General features: G+C 39.5%; 1 protein-coding gene across 1 annotated transcript in view; it reads left to right on the top strand.

Annotated features, from left to right (window-relative positions):
* Positions 1-19,438, top strand: part of TDRD7 (tudor domain containing 7) — a 41,933-nt gene that overhangs the window by 19,813 nt on the left and 2,682 nt on the right. Inside the window, 11 exon segments of the mRNA XM_005424999.2 lie at positions 9,094-9,674; positions 11,890-12,076; positions 13,551-13,662; positions 14,452-14,654; positions 14,798-14,932; positions 16,313-16,396; positions 16,558-16,692; positions 17,014-17,124; positions 18,555-19,045; positions 19,371-19,436; position 19,438. The exon segment at position 19,438 is cut by the window's right edge and continues 85 nt beyond it. Coding sequence (XP_005425056.1) covers positions 9,094-9,674; positions 11,890-12,076; positions 13,551-13,662; positions 14,452-14,654; positions 14,798-14,932; positions 16,313-16,396; positions 16,558-16,692; positions 17,014-17,124; positions 18,555-19,045; positions 19,371-19,436; position 19,438 — 2,106 coding nt within the window.

The raw sequence follows: 19,438 nt of genomic DNA on the forward strand, positions 1-19,438 counted from the left end.
GTGCACTGCCTGACCCCCTTTTCAGTGAAGAAATTCCTCTTAATCTCCAGCCTGAACCCCCCCCAGTGCAGCTTGAGTCTGTATCCTCTTGTCCTGTCAGTGGTTGACTGGGAGAAGAGATGGAGCCCCACCTGGCTACAGCCTCCTCAAAGGGAGTTGCAGAGAGTGATAAAGTCACCCCTGAGCCTCAGGCCTCTCAGCCTGAACAACCCCAGCTCTTTCAGCCACTCCTCATAGGAATTACCCTCTCCAGCTCCAACCCTTTACCTGCTGCTTTGCCCTTCTCTGGCCCCTTTTCTGCTGGGCAGCTTTCCAGGCACTCTGCCCAGCCTGTAGCACTGCACAGGGTTGTTGTGACCCAAGGGCAGGACCTGACACTTGGCCTTATTGAACTTCACACCTTTGCCCTTGGCCCATATATCCAGCCTGTCCAGATCCCTCTGCAGAGCCTTCCTGCCCTCCAGCAGGTCAACGCTCCCACACAGTTTGCTGTCATCAGTGAATTCTGCTGAGAGTACAGTCGATCTCATACAGATCATCAGTAAAGATTTTAAATAGGATTGGGCCAAATACTAATTCCTGAGGAACATCACTGGTGACCAGCCCCCATCTGGATGTGACACCATCCACCTCCACTCTCTGGGCCCGGCTGTGCAGCCAGTTTCTAACCCAGCAAAGAGTGCTCCTGTCCAAGCTATGGGCTGCCAGCTTTTCCAGGAAAATGCTGTGGGAGATGGTGTAAAAGACTTTTCTCAATTCTAGGTAGACAGCATCCAAAGCCTTTCCCTCACCCTCTGGGGACATCGCCTGGTCGTGAAAGGACATCAGATTGGTCAAGTGAGACGTGCCTTTCCGCAAACCCATACTGTCTGGGTGAGATCCCTTGGTTGTCTGGCATGTACTATATGATCACTCAAGATGATCTGTTCCATAGCCTTTGCCAGCACCAAGGTCAGGCTGACAGGCCTGTAGTTCTCCACATATTCCTTCTAACCCTTCTTGTGCGTGGGCATCACATCAGCCAAATTCCAGTCATCAGCCTCCTCGGTTATTCAGTACTGATGGTAAATGATGGAGAGCAGCTTGGCAAGTGCTTCTTTCAGGTCCCTTAGTACTCAGGTGAATCCCATCCTGTTCATAGAGTTGTAAGTGTCTGAGTGGCACAGCAGGTCGCTTAACAACCAAAAATAATTTCATCCATCAGGACAGATGGATCCTGTCAGACCCTGTCATACCTTGTGCCTCAGAAGTTCTTCTATGTTTATAAAACCCAAAGTTTTGGTGAAAACACCAATCCTAGAGCTGGTATTTTGGTAGAATGAATAACAAGCAGACACCTTTTAGTTGACAGAATGAAGGGATGTATGCATATTTATTTGATTCTGGAGTTTTCTTGTGGTAATGACTGCCTTAGTCGTTCTGCTTGTTTTCTGAAGGAGCTGGTAGAAAAATAACACTACCATTCTGAATTTTGAAATTCGGCTTGTGCTGGAAGAGATACATTTGCTTTTCAGCAGTTCTAGAACAAAGATGTTCCTTTCCATAAAATACTCTACTGGCTCTAGCTACATACCAGATTAACTATTACTTGTCAGAGGACAGTTTTTTGTCTCTAATCTATCATTCCTCAGTCAGGTTTCTTACTGCTTTTTAATAAACATAAAGCTAAACAATGTGTAACATGTGAGTATATTCTTTAGTGACCTTAAATCACTACAGTGACCTTTAATGACTGTATTGGCTGATGATCTGTGAAAAGGCTCCTCAGAGTGGAGACCATTTTCCTGGCTGTTTACTGTGAGGAGGAGGCTTTACAGGGTAAAGCAGGGCTTAGTTTTCTTCACTTACTCTCTTGGATATCTGATAAGGTGTTGGACAGGTCCCACAGTCTATTAGTCTTGAAAATACATCACTGGAAAAAAATTGGAGGAATTAAGGGGGAAATTAGCATTTTTTTCACTGTTTTGGGGGTATTTGATTGGTTTGTTATTTGGTTTTTGGTTTGATCTTTTTTTTGTGATAGTCACTACAAGTTGAAGTTTATCACCACAGAAAGGTAGAGAATTTTTTAGATGAGACCTGCATGAGACAACAATGAGATGTTGCTTAACTGACCGGTAGGAGGTTTTGTTTATTTTATCTTTTTTTAGCTGTATTTAGTTCTCAGATTCATATTTTACATTTATACGTGTTGGGACTTTTTGCAGAAAGTGAAACTGAAGGGTTGGGAAAATGCCAGGATTAGATGGTAAACAAATTGACAGAAATAAGATTGAATCCTGGGCAGTACACCATGTCTTAACAAAATAGGTACTCCATACTAATCTGTCAGGCGGCTGAGCTTTTACTGTAACATTTTACTGTAGCAGTGAACTAAACAGGTATGCTCAGAAAAGAGGATTGCCGCAGTAGAGAGTTGTATTCCTTGAGAAATTTTAATCGGGTCTTCACTCTCAGAGAAGGAATTTCTATGCCACAGTTAAGCTATGTGAAGCAAAAGCGATCTTTCTAAACAGAGAAACAAACTTGAAAGAATAAAGAATCCAACTCTAATGTACTTTGCACATGGAGGAGACAATGGAGCAGTCTGTCACCTCTGGCAGTACGTATGAATGAAAGCTCACAGTTTTACACAAACCCTAAAAGCTGTTTCCAGTAGATGATCTCTTGAATTACAATAACTTTCTTTTGCCACCCTCATTGAAGAAATTGGTGTTTAGACACAGAGCCAGTAGCCATTTACAATGGAGTTAGAGGACACAAGACATGTTATACCTAAAATGTAATTAGATGTGCTGTAGGTACTTCAGCACAGAGCAGACTACAGTTGGTGTCAGCCTCGCTGAGAAGATAGTGTCCTGGAATGTGTGGAAATGAACTGGTTGAGGACAGAAGGTCCAGAATGACTTTGCTGTCCAGACATAGTGCTAGAACAGGCTGCAAATCAATACACCTGAAACTCAGTCCTGGTGATGAGTGGTTAGACAATGCTGTGAGCCACCAAATGAAGTCAGACTCCATTTTGACAGCATCTTTTCTTACTCCTGCAACCTGTGCATCTCCTGTGTCTTAAATCTTGTCCTTTTCTGACCTTGTAGGAGAACTTCAATGCATTATGAGGTAAAGGGTATTACAGCCAAAAAGAACTGCTGACAGAATTGTCTGCTGATCCTCAGTGCTGGCATAAAGATGTGAGGAATAGGGGCAGCCCTCAACAGTATGGAGTTGTTAGATTGACTCAGCTGTCTTACTGCATCACAGTTTCCTCTGTAATTGTGTATTTGCAGAAGCCAGTCTTGTAAGTACAAGAAGCTGGAGAACAACTATCTTCTCTGTGATGTGCAGAGTAATGGAGTGGGAGGGTGAAGGGGATGGGCAGAAGGGGGCAATCTAAAGACACTCTTGAACTTTGTAGAGCTTACCATCCCAGCTCTGAGCACGAGCTGAATCTGAACAGAGGATATCTTGACAATAGGGATTCTTTAGTTTAGCCACAAAAGAAAATAGAAAGATATACCTAGTATGATTTGCATTCTAACATTTCAGGTAAGTACAGAAGAAATGACTACCAGAGACAGAATCACTGAGGGGGGTAGGGACCTCCTTTGATTACCCAATGCAACCTCCATGCTCATGCAGGGTCACCTGCAGTCTGTCCAGGTCTGTATCCAGTCATGTTTTTAACAATGGACATGCTGCAGCTTTTCTGGCCAACATATTCCAGTCTGTTTCAGCTTCCCAGTTGACATGATGCTTAGCTAAAAACAAGTGTTTTGATGTGTTCTTTTGTTGTTTAGGGTAAGAAAATAGATATCATAGCTTCCCATGCAAAATAATTAATTGCATATCAGACTAGAAGCTGCAAAAGCTGGAGTGGATTCCAAGGATTAGCTGTAACTGGATGATGTAAGAAGCTTCCAGATCTTTGTAAGGAAAAGCTCCTTACTGAGTGATGCCACCATATGCAGTGGGGATCTTCAGCCTTTCAAGAACACTGACCAAGTCTCTTTTTTTCCCCAGATTTGGTTGCTCTGGACACATACCCAGCAGTTCAGTTATTGCTTTCAGAAGCAGCTACTTGGTACAGGAGGAGTCGAATGTTAATGTTGAAGCAGTGTCTCACCGTTGCCTGGGGAGACCTGTACTGTAGAGGGATGGGCAAAACCAGTGGGACCTGAAGTTGTGGTGGCTGCCAGTGACAGCGAAGTGCTGTCAGCCAATGTGTAGATGTCAGGTAGTGCTGATCAAGGCCAGAAATACTTTCCTCACTGCTTTGCGCTCCAGCTTGTTAGGAGTTTAACTTCATGTATTGTTGAGAAAAGTCAGGTAGATGAGAGCTGCCTTCACACTGAAGTGTTTGTCTAGGGTGCCTGTCACTAAAATGTTTCTGTGTACAGTCTCTGGCATGTATGCTGTGGTGGTTGAGCTTCCATGTTGCATATTTAAATCAGATCTGAAAGAACTCCTGCAGCACATTTCTGAAGAATTCTTCTCAGTGAATCAGAGTGATAGTTCTGATTTGTATTTTAGAGCCATCTTTGAGAACCTGTTGGATACTTAAAACTGTAGAGCCAGACTTCTGATGAGACTCTGTCACTGACATTAAATGCTAACTTCCTCGGCGGGTTTTCTTTTCTTACCTTGCAGAAGAATAGCAGAAAATAACTGCATATGCTAGTTTGAATGTAACACTGAAATTGAACAACACCTATTCTGACTAGAAACTCTCATTTCAAGGATGTGTTTTCTCCAGTTCCTTCTTGGAAACATCATGTTGATGCTCCAGGGGGTTACCAATATACGACTATCACTGTACACACAATTAAGTAAGGCTGGCATTGGAAAGTGGATACTTTCTTTAGTTTCTATATGTTGGTCAGTGGTTTTTTTAAATGTTGTCAAGCATATTTGTGCAAAGATTTTGTCCTGCCAATACAGGAGCATGTCTGCTTTTGTCCTTGCTATATGTGTATGTCAAAACAAGGGGACTTGCTCTTTTCCATTTCACTCAGTTGCAGTGTCAGTATTTATTTTGGGAATATTTTTTTTATTTGAAGTTTTATTATTTGAGTCTCCAGATTTCAGTTTTTAAGAGCTGCTTCTGTTATTCAAGCGCAGGGAAAAATATTATTCTCCTGTGTAGAACAACTTCACTCTCTGTTGCCCTGATAATTCATTCTGCCAGCTGTTGCCTCTGTTTTGTGCTGTGTAATGGAGAGATTATAAGAGGCAAGGTCATAGAATCACAGAATATTCTAAGGGACCCACAAGGATCATTAAATACAAGTCTTAGCCCTGTACAAGGCATCCCCAAGAATCACACCATGTGCCTGAGAGTGTTGTCCAAGTGCTTTTTGAGCTCTGTCAGGGATAGTGCTCTGAGCACTTCCCTGGGGAGCCTGTTCTAGTGCTCAAACCATCCTCTGGCTGAAAAAGATTTTTCCTGATATCCAACCTAAACCTCCCCTGACACAACTTCAGAGCATTCCCTCTGGTCCTGTCACTGGTCATCAGAGTGAAGAGATTAGTGCCTGCTGCTCCTCTTCCCCTTCCCTCTCAGGAAGTTATAACTGCAACTCAGTTTCTTCTTTTCCGGGATGAGCAGACCAAATTATCTCAGCCACTCCTCATATGGCCTTCACCTGAGGCCTTTTCTACCTTCATTGTCCTCGTTTGGATGCTCTCTAACAACTCAACGCCTTTTTTCCATTGTGGCACCCAGAACTGCCCCCAGCACTCGAGGTGAGGCTGCCCCAGAGCAGAGCAGAGCAGGACAGGCCCCTTGCATGGCTGTGATGCTGTGCCTGATGCACTCCAGGACACGGGTGGCCTTTCTGGCTGCCAGGGCACTGCTGACTCACGTTCAACTTGCCACTGACCAAGACCCCCAGCTCCCATTCCATGGAGCTGCTCTCCAGTCTCTTGTTCCCCAGTCTATACACACATCCAGGCTTGCCCCATCCCAAGCGCACAATCCAGCACTTCCCCTTGTTAAACTTCATACTGTTGGTGGTTGCCCAGCCCTCTAATTGATCACAGTCTGTAAGGCCTTCCTGCCTGTGAGGGAGTCAACAGCTCCCAGTTTTTTATCTTCTGTGAACTTGCTTAGTACTCCTTCCCAGGGTTACTAAGTATCCAGGTCATTTATGAAGCTGTTGAAGAGCACAGGGCTGAGGATGTAGCCCTGTGGGACCCCACCAGTGACAGGTCACCAGTCTGATGTCACCCCAATCACTGAGCCATGAGCCAGTTGCTCACCCATCATGTGATGTGTTCATCCAGGTGTGTGCTGGATGTTTTGTCCAGAAGGACTCTGTGAGAGCCAATATGGAAAGCTTTACTGGAACCCAAAAAGATTATATCCACTGGATCAGCTAGGTGGGTTATCTGTCTTGTCATAAAATGAAATTAAGTTTGACAAGCAGGAGTTTATCCTCATGAACCTGTGCTGGCTGTGACAAATGACTGCATTGTCTTTCAGGTGTTTCGCAGTACCTCCCAGTATAATAATGTGCTTGCAGAGCTGGGCTGTCAGCCGTACTAATGGGGAGTACCTTAAAGGCAAATCTGTAAGCTCAACAGGAAACTTGGTTGAGACATTTGTGCTTGAGAAAGGGTGTGTCTTTTGAAGTGCTGCTCACAAGTGGAGCCGTTTGCTTGTTATTAGAAGTTTCTGTGGCCTTGAAGGTGATGTGATTCCTGGAGATGTCCTGTGCAGGGCCAGGATTTGGACTCAGTGATTCTTGTGGGTTTCTTCTAACTCAAGATATACTATGATTCAGTGATTCTAGTGATGTCAGCCTGTGCTTATTTATACTGAAGTAATCTGAAACAATTTACTGAAAATAGTGTTTTGCTGTCTCTAAATGGTTTGTGCAGTTAGCATATACAGCCTCTTCAAACCTGAACTTCAGTGTCTAGAAAACCCCAGAGCTATTATTGGAGTTAAGAGGCTTAAAGATCTCTGAGGATCTTCTCTCCTCAGTCTGCTGCTGGTCTACTGTGTAAGGGTTTATAGTCCTGTCAGCAAAAATTTATTCAGCTCTACTGCAGCTCTATTTAAAGAGCACTAGCCAAGAGAAGGGATACATAAAGGCAGACCTTTGCATCCAGCTTCTTCCAGGATGGTCCAACACAGCATTCTCAAACAAATCGTTGTCTTGATAATGTTAAGTATTTTCTGGATCTAAAGGTTTCCTTGGCTGGTCATGTAAATTAATTCCTCAGCCTTGTCCATGGACACATGGGACATCCTTATCAATTCCTCTCTATCTAGGATATGATTATCTGCCAAAATGGCATGCTCTGATTTTTTTGCCTGTGTGACTTGATATACTTAGGTCTCCTGACCATGTATTAAAGCCTTTGCAAGGCTTTGATAAGTTTTTTGTTTGGTTCTATTTTTAACTGAACTCCTTTCTTCTCCTGTGGTGCAAAGGGCGCTGGTAGATTCCTCATACCAGAGGGGACAAATACAGGTGCTCTCTGTCAGGAATCATTGAAGGCATCTTGGTCCTTATAGGTTTTACTGCCAGACATGTTTATTGTCTCTTACATTAAGCTGACTAGCAGAGATGCCCAAGAACTTTGCTTTCTTATGTCTTATTCTTATTATATTCTCATTCAATATAGAAAATATTTCTATTTATATACATGAAAATTATTTTCTTTGTGTCATGCCAGTGTTCATGGAAGTTGACCAAGGCCTCTTCCCAATAACCTTTTCACAGATTGTTTTGTTGCCAGCCTAGAAAATGTAATGCAGAGCAAGTGTATGGAAATGCACTTATATAGTTCATTTCCTGAATCTTAATTCAGACTATGTGGCAATTTGGGCTAAGTGTGATGTGATATACATGGGACAAAATACATTATTCTAGACACAGCAAAGGCCATTTGATTATTTTTCAATGCATTGTAACTCGGTATTTGTTTCTTGCTAATGTTATCTTGATAATGAGTGATATATGTTATTCTTTTTCTGTAAGAAAATACCTGGAGTTTTGTTCATTATGCTTTGATTGTATGTTGCTAGGACAGAGCTGCAAATAATTAGCTGGGCAAGGTTTATAAAGTTCTGATGGGTGTGGACAATAATAGAGTTTAGGTGAATGCTACCCCTGAGTAGTAGCAAGTAATTCAGCTGCTCCATGTTTTTTCATTGATGTGCTTTTGAAAATGACTTTGATTAGAGTTGTTTCCTCTGACAAAGGAACTCCAAAGTGGAGCTACATAAACCTTTCTTTGTAACTTTCTTTGTTTTTCTTGCTTCGGGACCAATGCGAAAACATGAAGACCTTTTGTTATCTCAATTTTACATAGACTCCTGCTAAGGTATGGTTAGGTCAATCTAGGTTGAAACTGCAAAGCTTTAGGAAGCAGAATTTTATTGTGAGTTTGTGGCTACGGTTCTGAAACAGTACTTTCAATGTTGTGACTCTAGATTATGTGATAAGCTTATAGCAAAGGGTGGATATATAGGGACTGGCAAAATACCTGATTCTGAAGGAAGCTGGGGCCATGACTTAAAAGGGTCTAGTCAGTTTTGTTATGAAATTTATACAAAACAGAAATTTCTTCCTTGATTTCAGAACTTTTGTAAAGAAAACTAGTTCCCTGAGTATGGCAGCAGATAGCCTGCCTGACGGCACTGCCTGGCAAGTGTCCTTTTGTTTCTGAAGTATAGAGTCAAATCTTCTTTCCCTCAGAAAACTGAAAGAAACTTTTGCTTATGATCTGCTTGCCTAAGGGGGAGGTTAACATGGAAAAGATGTAAATTTGTGAAGGGTGTCACCATCTTCTGGTCCTGCTAGGAGGAAAAAGAGACTGTGCTTCTTTGGAAGCAAGTACCAGATGTATCGCATGGATTAGATATTTGCCTACTACTGATGTACTCATATGTGTTTGGAAGCCTTCAAAACAGAGAAGGAAGCATTACAGGAAATGCTAACCTGTAGTAACTGCCTCAAGCTTAGCTCCTGGTGGATGTTCTCTTCAAAGTCTGTATAAAATGCATATTATAAAAGTGAATTGACAAAACGATTTAGTGTTACAAATGCAACGGATTATTGATTCTCTTTGTTGTTTTCCAAGGTGGAGAAAATACACAGAGGTGATCCAATAGATGGATTTATTTATCCTGCTAAGAAAATACCACCAGCAGCAAAAAGCGATGCTGAGCAAGAAAAGGCATCTCAGAATGTTACTTCACCAAAAGCAGACCCTTTGTTAAAGCCAAATATGGAGACCGCACCTGCATCACTCAGTAGCGACTTCAAGGCAAAAGTTGTTGGCATCTTGCTGAAGTATTCCAATGGTCTTTGGGCTCATGCGCTTCCCAAAGTGTACCAAGACACTTACCAAGTAAAATTCCCAGAAGACATTCTAAATAATCTAGAGTTGCTGTCAGATGTATGTGTTGTGGACTACGTATCTGAAGTCCCCAGAAAGGCGATCCTCTACGCTAAACCCCAGAAATGCAGTGATGAAAATCTGAATGTCACTGAGAAAGTCAAGAGGCATGATGGTGTGAAGGCCACAGCTGAACAGCAGTATGAAGAATCCAAGGACCAGTACCTAGAAAACATAACTGTTCCTTCTCTAATTATTCCATCAGAAGGATCTGTGTCCATCATGGTGTTAGAATTGAAAAACACTAATGAGGTCCTTATTAGGCAAGTTTATATTTTGGAATCTTCCTTTTTTGCTTTATTTATAATCCACATGTTCATATTGAGCAGGTTGCCAGAAAAAAAAATAGATGAACAGGAGGTTTCAGGACTTTATTATTTACTTATTTTACTAATGAAAATTTTAAATCGTTTTGTTTGAATGTTTAAATGGAAATTTTCTTAAACTTTTTCTGTCCTGAACCAATCACTTTTATCATTAGCTGTAATGTGTCTGAGAATCAAGGCAGATTTGACTTGCAATTGGAAGACTTTATAAAATAATCCCACTATAACACAAAACAGTATTCTGATATTACTATTGTGCTTATTAAAATACTTTTTGCATCTATACCTTAGACTAACTGGGCATGATTTGAGTGCACTCAGATTCTACTTATGGAAAGATGAGCATTCATCCAGCAAAAAACTACTAGTGTTTCTTGATTTGGTTCCTAATCAGCCTGCTCCAAGGGGACAGTGTAAGAGGTGGATTGTTACATTACATCTGTTACTTCCAGCCTGCTGTGCACATGTGACTTAACTCTACAAAACATTCCTGTGCACCTTTTAGTTCTGGCATCATTTTTAACTTACTGTCCATGTGGAATATGGTTCTTAGCTTTCTAGTCTGTTATTTTAAGGATGTTTCCCCTAAGTATTTCAGATGAATACTTTGAGTACTGTGGATTAAAATACCATATGACATTGAGCTGAGGATGGTTATGTAAAAATTTCTCTACAAAGCAGGCGTTCCCAAATTTGAGCCATGTTTCTTGGACAGTATTGAAGCTTCTCATTTTGTCAGCTCTGTGTAGGTACATGATGATAATTAGTGGTTTCTTGGTCCTAGTTACAAAAATTACTACTTCATGGGCAGGGTCATTTATCCTGATATGATGAAACTAGCCCTGGAGGGATTAGGGTCTTTTGCCATGACAAGAAAATGTTCATGTAGACATATAGGGAGGAAACAGCGCATGGGCTCTTCTTTTCTTACATGTCCTACCAGCCTCTTTCTGCTGACCTACACAAGAACTATGTAGCTGCTGTTGGCTGATGTTGATTTTTGCAGGATCAATAAAATCAAGATTCCTAACTCAATCTCAGGGATGGAGCAATATGTCTTTGCTTTCTTGGTATGTGGCAAAGATTTTTTGTCTGAAACCTTTCACATGCAGTACAAATGAAGGCAGTGCCGAAAGGTGCTGGTTTTGATGCCGTTTCTGTTTTGAGACATGGATCAATTTTCAAAGAATTGTAATGTTGTTATGATAGAGAGATAGATAGAAACACTCTTAGATATTTGCTAGACATTCACAGCGGAGTGTTTGAAGGAAGAGATGATACACTAGGTACTGCAGTTGAATTCTTAAAGGAAATAATAAAATAGGGAGTGAAGCAGGAAATTCTGAAAGATTCTTCTGCTTTCAGTTGAGTTACTCTGACTGTCTGTTAGGTATATTTATGAAATAAATGTTCAAGAAACTATTGAGTCACGCATGCATGACTGTCATCCCACTTTATCTCCATTGCGAAGTATATGAATGCTTGCACAGAAACAAAAAGGCTGTTTCTAGGAAAATCAGAGTTCCCTGGAATGTGGTCAGATTTAACATAATGTTTGTAACAGAGTTATGATACCATGTTGTATTACAATATCTGCACTATCTCTGGACATATAATCAAACTATGTGGTAGAATTGAGTAGAATCATGATCTCTATGAACAAGTTGAAACAGTAGCTAGTAATACAAATTTGTGGGTAGGTTTTCCTTTTGTCTGCTCTAATCTGATTTGTTGCTGAAGCATTCGGAACTTCCCATTTGGATTTTCCAGAAAGTTTATATACTTGATTTAAGAAGACCTGTGTAACCCAAACAGCATTAATATGAATTAGGTCAGCAGCCAAATACCAAGATTAAACTGTTGTATGAGAGAAAACAGCGCTTGGTTTAACAGCTAATTTTTAAAGACACTTTAGATGCTTTGGTTTAGATCAGCTGCAGTGAAAACCAGATTAAGAGGGTGTTTGTTAGTGACAGGGTAACTTTTTTGTCCTAAAAAGAGAGGAGTTTGGACATGAATGTCTTAGAAAATGTATATAATTTATTCATATATGCATGTAAATGTTCTTATGTTTTTATTCAGCTTTTTTGAAGTTGCATCCCAACTCTTGTTGTGGTTTTTTTTGGTTTTGTTTTTTTGTAAAATACCATAGGTATGTGGGCAAAGAGTATTCTTCTGCCCAGGAACAAATGGAAGATGAAATGAAAATATACTACAGTCAGACCAGTACAGTGTCATCAGCTCAGTCTCTGAGTGTTGGGCAGCTTGTTGCAGTACATGCTGAAGAAGATGCCTGGTTGCGTGCACGGATAATTTCTCTAGAGGACAACAGAGTTAAGGCAAGCAATTACCTCCTCTGGCACTTGGAGAAAGAATTGAGACAATTGTTTTTTAGATACACAGTCAAGTCTTAAATATGCTGCATTAGTATTCTTTCTTTTCTTGCCCTGAAGTGTTCTACTTTCAGGTATATGAGAAATTAAGACCTTGTAGAGTTATATGATTGACAAAATTAAATGGTCTTTCAGGTTTTTCTCCATGATAGTTTGAGTTTGGGAACTTTGGTTTTGGTTTTAAAAGGAACTGGGCCCTATAGCACTGCGGTACTGAAAATGTACCTTTGGTCAGAGGAATGGTTTGAGGGGAACACAGGAAGAGGAAGGGAAGGACAACATTCATTTGCTCCTAGATCTTGTCTGAAGTCTTGTACTGAAGTATCTCTAATATGCACTGAATAGCAAAAAAAAAAAAAAATAAAAAGGAGTTATGTCATATGGTCATATGTATATTAGTTAAAGCCCATTGACATTATTTAATTCCTCTGTTAATAAAATTTTCCTGTGCTGAACAGAGTCTTCTTGCCATCTGCAGTGAAGTTAGAACATATATTAGAAGGATAAAAAAAGTTTGATACTGCTCAGTTATTTCTTGTCTAATCAGTATTAATGATAGATCTTTAACGTTTTTGTTTCTTTCCCCAGCTCTGCTTAACATACTTTTAAAGTTGAACCATTTTATAAATACTGAAATAGCACATGTATTAGAATTAAGTTTTTTTCTGAAAGTTAGTATGATACCCTTCAGCTGTGAATTGGAGTTGGGTGTCAAAACTTGGTCTTGTGAAAGAGAGGTCTTGTTGGGTTTAGAGAGGTGGCAAGAAAATTAGTGGCATGCTTGCTTCTCATTTCTCCCTAGTCAGAGCTATCAGTCCAGAGAAGGCTGCTGCTTTATTGCAGCTTTTGCTGATTATCCTTTGTCACAGTGTTCAGACCTCCTTTTTAATATTTGCTATGCAGATATTTTGCAAGATAGAGTTTTAGAAAAAAGTTGTAGGAAGTCCCGTCAAAGCCTTCCTTCTGTAACTTTAGCTCCAGTTATTTGCTGCCAGTAGTAGTTTCCATTCTGGTTTCCTGCATTGACTGTGGTATTTATATCAAAGTAAAGACAAGCTTAAATCACAATTATTCTCTTAATGCTGTAAAAACAGTAGGCAAAACTTAAAATGGCACCTAATTGGTATTTGACTTTTCAACACTTTGAAAACTTTGTAAATAAAAATTGTGACTTTATTACCTGTTCCTGTTTAAAGTTCAGATTCTGCAGAACAGTTGGAGAGGATGGTATTATATAGAGATCTTGAGAAGGAGGCTTTCTCTGAAAACATGAAAGTAATGGTGCTAAACTGGCAAAAAGTAATTTGTCTGTGGTTGTATAGAGAATGTGGCAACCAAATACAGTCTCCCTAGACTCAAGGAAACATACTTAATATTATATTCATGATCTTGTGCTTTTAATTCTCTTTTCCCTTCTCAGGTATACTATGTTGATCATGGCTTCAATGAATTTGTTGAAAGCAACAGTGTATGCAGACTGCAGAAACAGTTCAGATCACTTCCTTTTCAAGCTGCAAAATGTAAACTGGCAGGTAAGAGAAAGCCAGTGCTGGCTGCACGCATGCCTACTGTTGGCACAGCTTATGTATTGAAGCCTCTGTGATTTGGGGAGTTCTGATCCTCTTTTTGGAATAGTTCTGTATGTGATAGATTTTGTTCAGCTCAGCTAGTCTAAGCAGACATGAGTATGCATGGAAAGAAGGAAAAGAAAGGAAGAAGGGATGTGAAGAAGAATTTTACAGAGAATCCTTGATATTAGAAGATTATTTTATCCTGTACCTCTGTAATGGAGCTTGTTTCTGCACTTTACATGGATGTCTTTGTCCCTTTAACATACATGAGCCCAAAGAAATAGAAGGAAACATTGAAAGTAAAGGAAACATGTTGTGTCAAGTAATGTGCACTAGCACATTTTTTCCCATAAATGAAGTACATCTGTTGTGGCCAAACTAGGCAAAATTTCTAAATATGAGCCTGTTTAATTATTCTGAAGTGATCCTAGTGCTATTGGAAAGGTAAATTTATTTACCTTTCTAAAACTAGTAGGCCTTTCTAACTTTTTAAAAATATTAAATTTTAAATATGTGAAATTGCTGTGAATGAGCTTGTCTTATTTTTGGTTGGATGATTTTTTAATACTTGACATGCTTTCCATTTATTTCTGCACATTTGCCTCAACTCCTTCTGAAGAGGGTCTTTTTCTTTTCTGTTCTGCCCCTAAAGATGGCTTTCTTTGATAAAAAGGTAGAAATCAAGTAGATTGCAAGTAGTAGGGGTGCAGTAAAACTTCTGTACACAGAAAGGTCTGGTGTGTCTTACAGGATTGGAAGCCTTCTGTGATGATCCTGTCCTAGTAAAGGCTGTGGAATCACAGACATGCTTCAAGATATTTGCTGTGGAAATACTGGAAAAGAGTGATACTCCTCTTCTTGTTCTCTATGACACTTCCGGAGAAGATGATATCAACATCAATGCTACTTGTCTGAAGGCATTGTATGACAAGTCCCTTGAACTGCACCTACAGGTACCATTGTCCTGTTTCCTCCTTAATTATTAAAAATCATTGACTGTTGAGGTCTTAGATGGACAAAAAACAGTAGTCAGAAATTTTGCTAAATTTTGTGGGGTTTTTTTTTTCCCTTTCTTGTCACACTCTTACTGTTGCAGGTAGATGCACTATATACAAATGTCAGAGTAACAAGTGTTTCCTCTGATGGGAGCCTTTATTGTCAAGTGCCATCCAAAGGCTTGTCTAGACTTTCTGAGATATTGCAGAAACTAGAAGACTACTTTATTTACAAGGTAAGTTCCACGGTAAGGGAAGTGGTAAAGTCATGCAGCATTTCTCCAGAGAGTACCAATAATTTTCCTTGCGCATAAGTTCAAGTTTCTGTGGTAGCCATAGACTATTCAAAAAGGCTAAAAGTTCTTTTTCTTGTTTGGGTATTCTGGGGTGCACCTTTCAGTGTGAAAAGTGTCTTTTGATGCTTTCTTTTCAACGTCAAAGTGATGTATAGGGGACTTTTTAAAAAGTCTTAAGTAGCTTTAAAATAGGCACGTGATAGAGAAGTCTGGTGTTCCACCATGTTTACTGATACATGCAGCATCCTTACTAGTCTCAAGGGAATTTAGCTCAAAGAGAAAAAATCTTACGAGAATCTAATTTGTAAGAATTAAGGTAATCAATTTTGTAGTTCTGCTGAGCCTGACAAACTCAAATCATACAAAGCAGATCCTGTTGGAACTGCTGCTGGTGAAACTATGCTGTCAAAGTGTTTGAGGTGTAGGAGTTAAGCTTTAGACCTGTTGTTGTGACCAGCTGGTACTATTTTATACTGAACGCATTTCATTTATCAGGATTCAGTTTCAAGCAAGGTAAACACTGAAAGAAAATGTGTAAATATTTTGCTAAAGTTGCTAAAGTTTAGCAACACAAGTTGCTAAAAGTTGCTAAAATATTTAGCAACACAAAGAAACTAAGGAAGGCAGCCATATAGGTGTTTCAAGAGTTGGTATTCTTGGGAGAGAGTGGTTGTTATTTTCTTGCTGCTATCAAAGAAAGAGATTGTTCTTCAGATTCTTTTAATACCAGGCTTTGCAGCTTATCTGGAGTTTTTTAACTCATTTTGCCCAAGAATTTAAACATAGTAAGATGTTGATTGTTCTTCAAATGTAGTTTCCCTACTTTTTCTAGTGTAGCTGTTTTCTTGTTATGTTATTTAGGATTATCATGGTGCCTGTCACTCCTATGAGACTTTCATTTGAGTTAGCAGTAAATTTGGTTTGCTATATGTCTCAAGAGATTGCATGTTCTAGAATATAAGCTAGGAGCTTCTTCACTTGAGCTTGTCTGTCATAGCTCTTAACTGCTCTCACTTTTCAAGCCAAGTAATTGTCGGTGATTACCTAGTCTGTTTCCAAATGTGGCTTTTTACCCCTGTCACTTCATGTTCTCCCAATTTCCCTCTAAGATACAGAGTTTGGGATGTAAAGGCTTACCAACTGGGGAAACTTAAAGCAATGTGATAAGAAGTGTTTCTAAAGCCAGAAAGATACTTTTTATTTGAAGCAGAGCTTTTGCTTCTCAGTACTGTTTATGCCATGTGTTGCTTTTGAAATGGTTGGTTGAGTGCCAGATAGTAATAGCTCTGTGATTTTTGACTCCTGTTTTTGTATTTGCAGCAGACATCTGAGTTCAATGTATCGCTACCTTTCTGTGGCAAAATCTGCTTGTTTCCTTCCAAGGGAAAATTGGCACGTGTAGAGGTAAGAAGTATTCAAAAAGCAGCTAGAATTTGCCCACATAGAAATGTGTCTTCTTTTTGTTCAACTCACTCTGAATGTTTAGTTTCTATGAAATGTTTTATTATGTGTTTGTCACTGTTGGTTTTTAACCTCAAACTTATGCTCTTGCTTTCTTCTTTCAGATAAAAATTATTCACACTAGACGGGCACTTGATGTGCAATTTATGGATAGTGGAACAGTTGCTACTGTAAAAGTATCAGAGCTCAAAGAAATCCCACCACAGTTCCTGAGAGAAGTAATTGCAGTACCTCCTCAGGTATGAAGACATGTTAAAGTTAACCTGTATTCAATCTCTTGGCAGTGTTAGTAATGCTGCTACTTCAAGGTTTATGTACTAAAGTTCTGTTTTGTTTCACAGCATTCAGCATTGCAGTGTATTTTATTGTGCATCTTCGCCTGAAATAAATCCCAGTGTAGTCCTGTGAGTTGGTGGATGTTGTGTGTGTGTCATGGTACTGGATTTGCGTTTTGCTCTTTCTGTTTGTCATGCATGATTGACTCTGTCAGCATTATTCTCTGAATTGGATCAGCTTTCATATTACTAAATTGTACCTTGTATACTTAATTCTGTTCTTAGGCTTTGAAGTGCTGTCTGGCAGATCTGCCTCCTAACACTGGTATGTGGACTCCAGATGCTGTACTGTGGCTGAGAGATGCTGTAATAAATTGTCCTGAATTTAGCATGAAGGTAAGTAGTCAAAATGCCTATGAGACCTGAACTCGCATAGGCATGTGGAAAGAGCATTGGAAGAACAACTTCAAAAGCTTAACAGCTCATCAAATTGGTTTTTGTTACAGAAGTGTAGAAGTTTATATCCAGCTGAAGGACATAAATTCTATACAAAGTTCTTTTCTTAGTAAATTTGTTATAAAACTTACTTGCTTAGACCTGTTAGAATCTTGTCTTTTCCCCTCTGCTGTGAATTTAGCAATTTTCACAGCAGTTGTTCATTTTGCTGTCCAAGCCCAAATATGCAGCTAGAGTTATTTTGCCACTGATAAGAAAGAAATGTACTTGTCATGTTTCAGCACATAGAAATACGCAACTTCTCAGTTAATCTTGAATTACTTTTATGCCTCTTGTGAGCGAAGCTTTTTCTCCTTCTAGTCTTTGAAAGCAGTTTTTTTTTTGTTTGCTTTTTCTAATTGGCTTTGTTTTAGTATATGCTTTGTATAGTTAGAATTTCTGTTATCTTTGAAATAAAATTGTTTCCATTTGCAATTTTCAGTTAGTTCAACTTGCTGAAAATATCCTTCTAAAGGAAATCTATTATAACTATTTATTATAACAGACTAAACAAAGGTAATTTCTTCTTAACCTTTTGATTCCAGCTGCTGTCAGACACTTTGAAAAAGTGCTTTATAGCTTTCCATAACCTTGCTTGCTTTAGTCTAGACCTCTACTCTGAGACTTACACCTGTTGTGCCTGGCTTTTCTAGACATCCTCTCCCAAAAGAGCTTGAATTTGGTGCTCATTTTTGCTGTATTAAATAATAGAGAGCAGATGCATGCTTTAGTTGCAGAAGGTTTTTATTCCTGGCTAGGAACATCAGCAGAAGCATCTTTAAAAAATGTTGCGTACTTTGTCAAATTAAAATTTAAGTGCTTTACTATTAACAATGTTGGCATATCTAATGGTAAATAGGAAATATTTTTATGTCAGTGCTTGAAAATTACATGTGAGAGAAACCTAGAAGATTTTTTTCTTTTTTTTTTCCATCTAATTTAGCAGGCCTCATTTCCCATAATGACTGGAAGATAGTTTAAAGGATTAGGTGTTATTATTTAATGAGTTGTTTAGATCTGTGTGGATACTGGCTACTGTTCTTCTGAAAGCAAGAATTCTGCATGCAGTACTGTCATTGAACCTGTTGGATGGAACAAAATTCAAGTTTTGTGTTTGCTTTAAGTTAGTGGAATTGCTGCAGGTGTTTTTTATCTTTTTATCTGCTGTGAACGGCTTATTACCCCCAACTTCTTTAATATCTTTGAAAGAACACTGAAACTGTTTCTGTATGTAAATGCAATGAACTGTTGCTGCTTTAGTCTTCAGTACAAAATCAGATGTGCCTTTAAGAGTTACTAACTGGTTGTTAAACGGTATTTTGTGTTCCAAGGTGATTAAACAGGATGCTTCAAAAGGAATTGCACACATTTACTTGTTTGCTCCAGAGAATTTCCCAGACATGGATCGTAGCATCAATAGACAGATCAAAAATGCAGACTTGTGGAAGCATCAGAAAGATGTTTTCTTGAGTGTGGCGCCCAGTGGGACTGGCTTCACAAAAGCTGTAGGTGATACTGTTCCAGCTCTGCAGTTACCTAGTGGGAAGCCGGAGAAGAGTTTCCCTGATTCAGGCAGAGAGCCTGGCAGTGCAGTGTCCACCACTGAGATGCCGCCCCCTCTACCCTTGCCAAAGCCTGGTGACCTCATGGATATCTACGTCTCAGTGGCCTGCCATCCCGGTCATTTCGTTGTCCAGCCTTGGAATGAGCTAAACAATCTGTATGCCCTAATGGAAGAAATGATCTTGTACTACAGCAGGGCAGAAGAGAAACCTGTGACCATTGAAAAAAATAAGCTGTATGCAGCTAAAATTGGAGATGAGTAAGTAGATACTTAAATTACTTAAAATCTTTGAGAGCAAGCTTAACTCTACTAAGCTAGGCAAGCCTAGTTTTGCTTGGTCCGCATTGTTAACAACGTAGCAGATGTCCAATGATATCTGAGAGATTAAGAGAGTCAATGAGATTGCAGTCTCTTCATGCTTCCAGATTGTAGCTGGGATAGTTGATATTATTCAGTTAAATCCAGGTTTGGGAAACCTGAGGCACGTTGGTCAAGATCTTTTGGTTGTGCATTGTTTTTCTGGTGCTTTGACAGTGTGTGAATATGAATTCAAATGATCTGTTCTTGTTGTCCCCCCTTTTAGGTGGTACAGGGTCATAATAAAAGGGATCCTTAGAAATGGGTTTTTGTCAGTGTATGAGCTGGACTATG

This window comes from Geospiza fortis, unplaced genomic scaffold (assembly GCF_000277835.1).
Source record: "Geospiza fortis unplaced genomic scaffold, GeoFor_1.0 scaffold240, whole genome shotgun sequence".
Taxonomy (NCBI): domain Eukaryota; kingdom Metazoa; phylum Chordata; class Aves; order Passeriformes; family Thraupidae; genus Geospiza; species Geospiza fortis.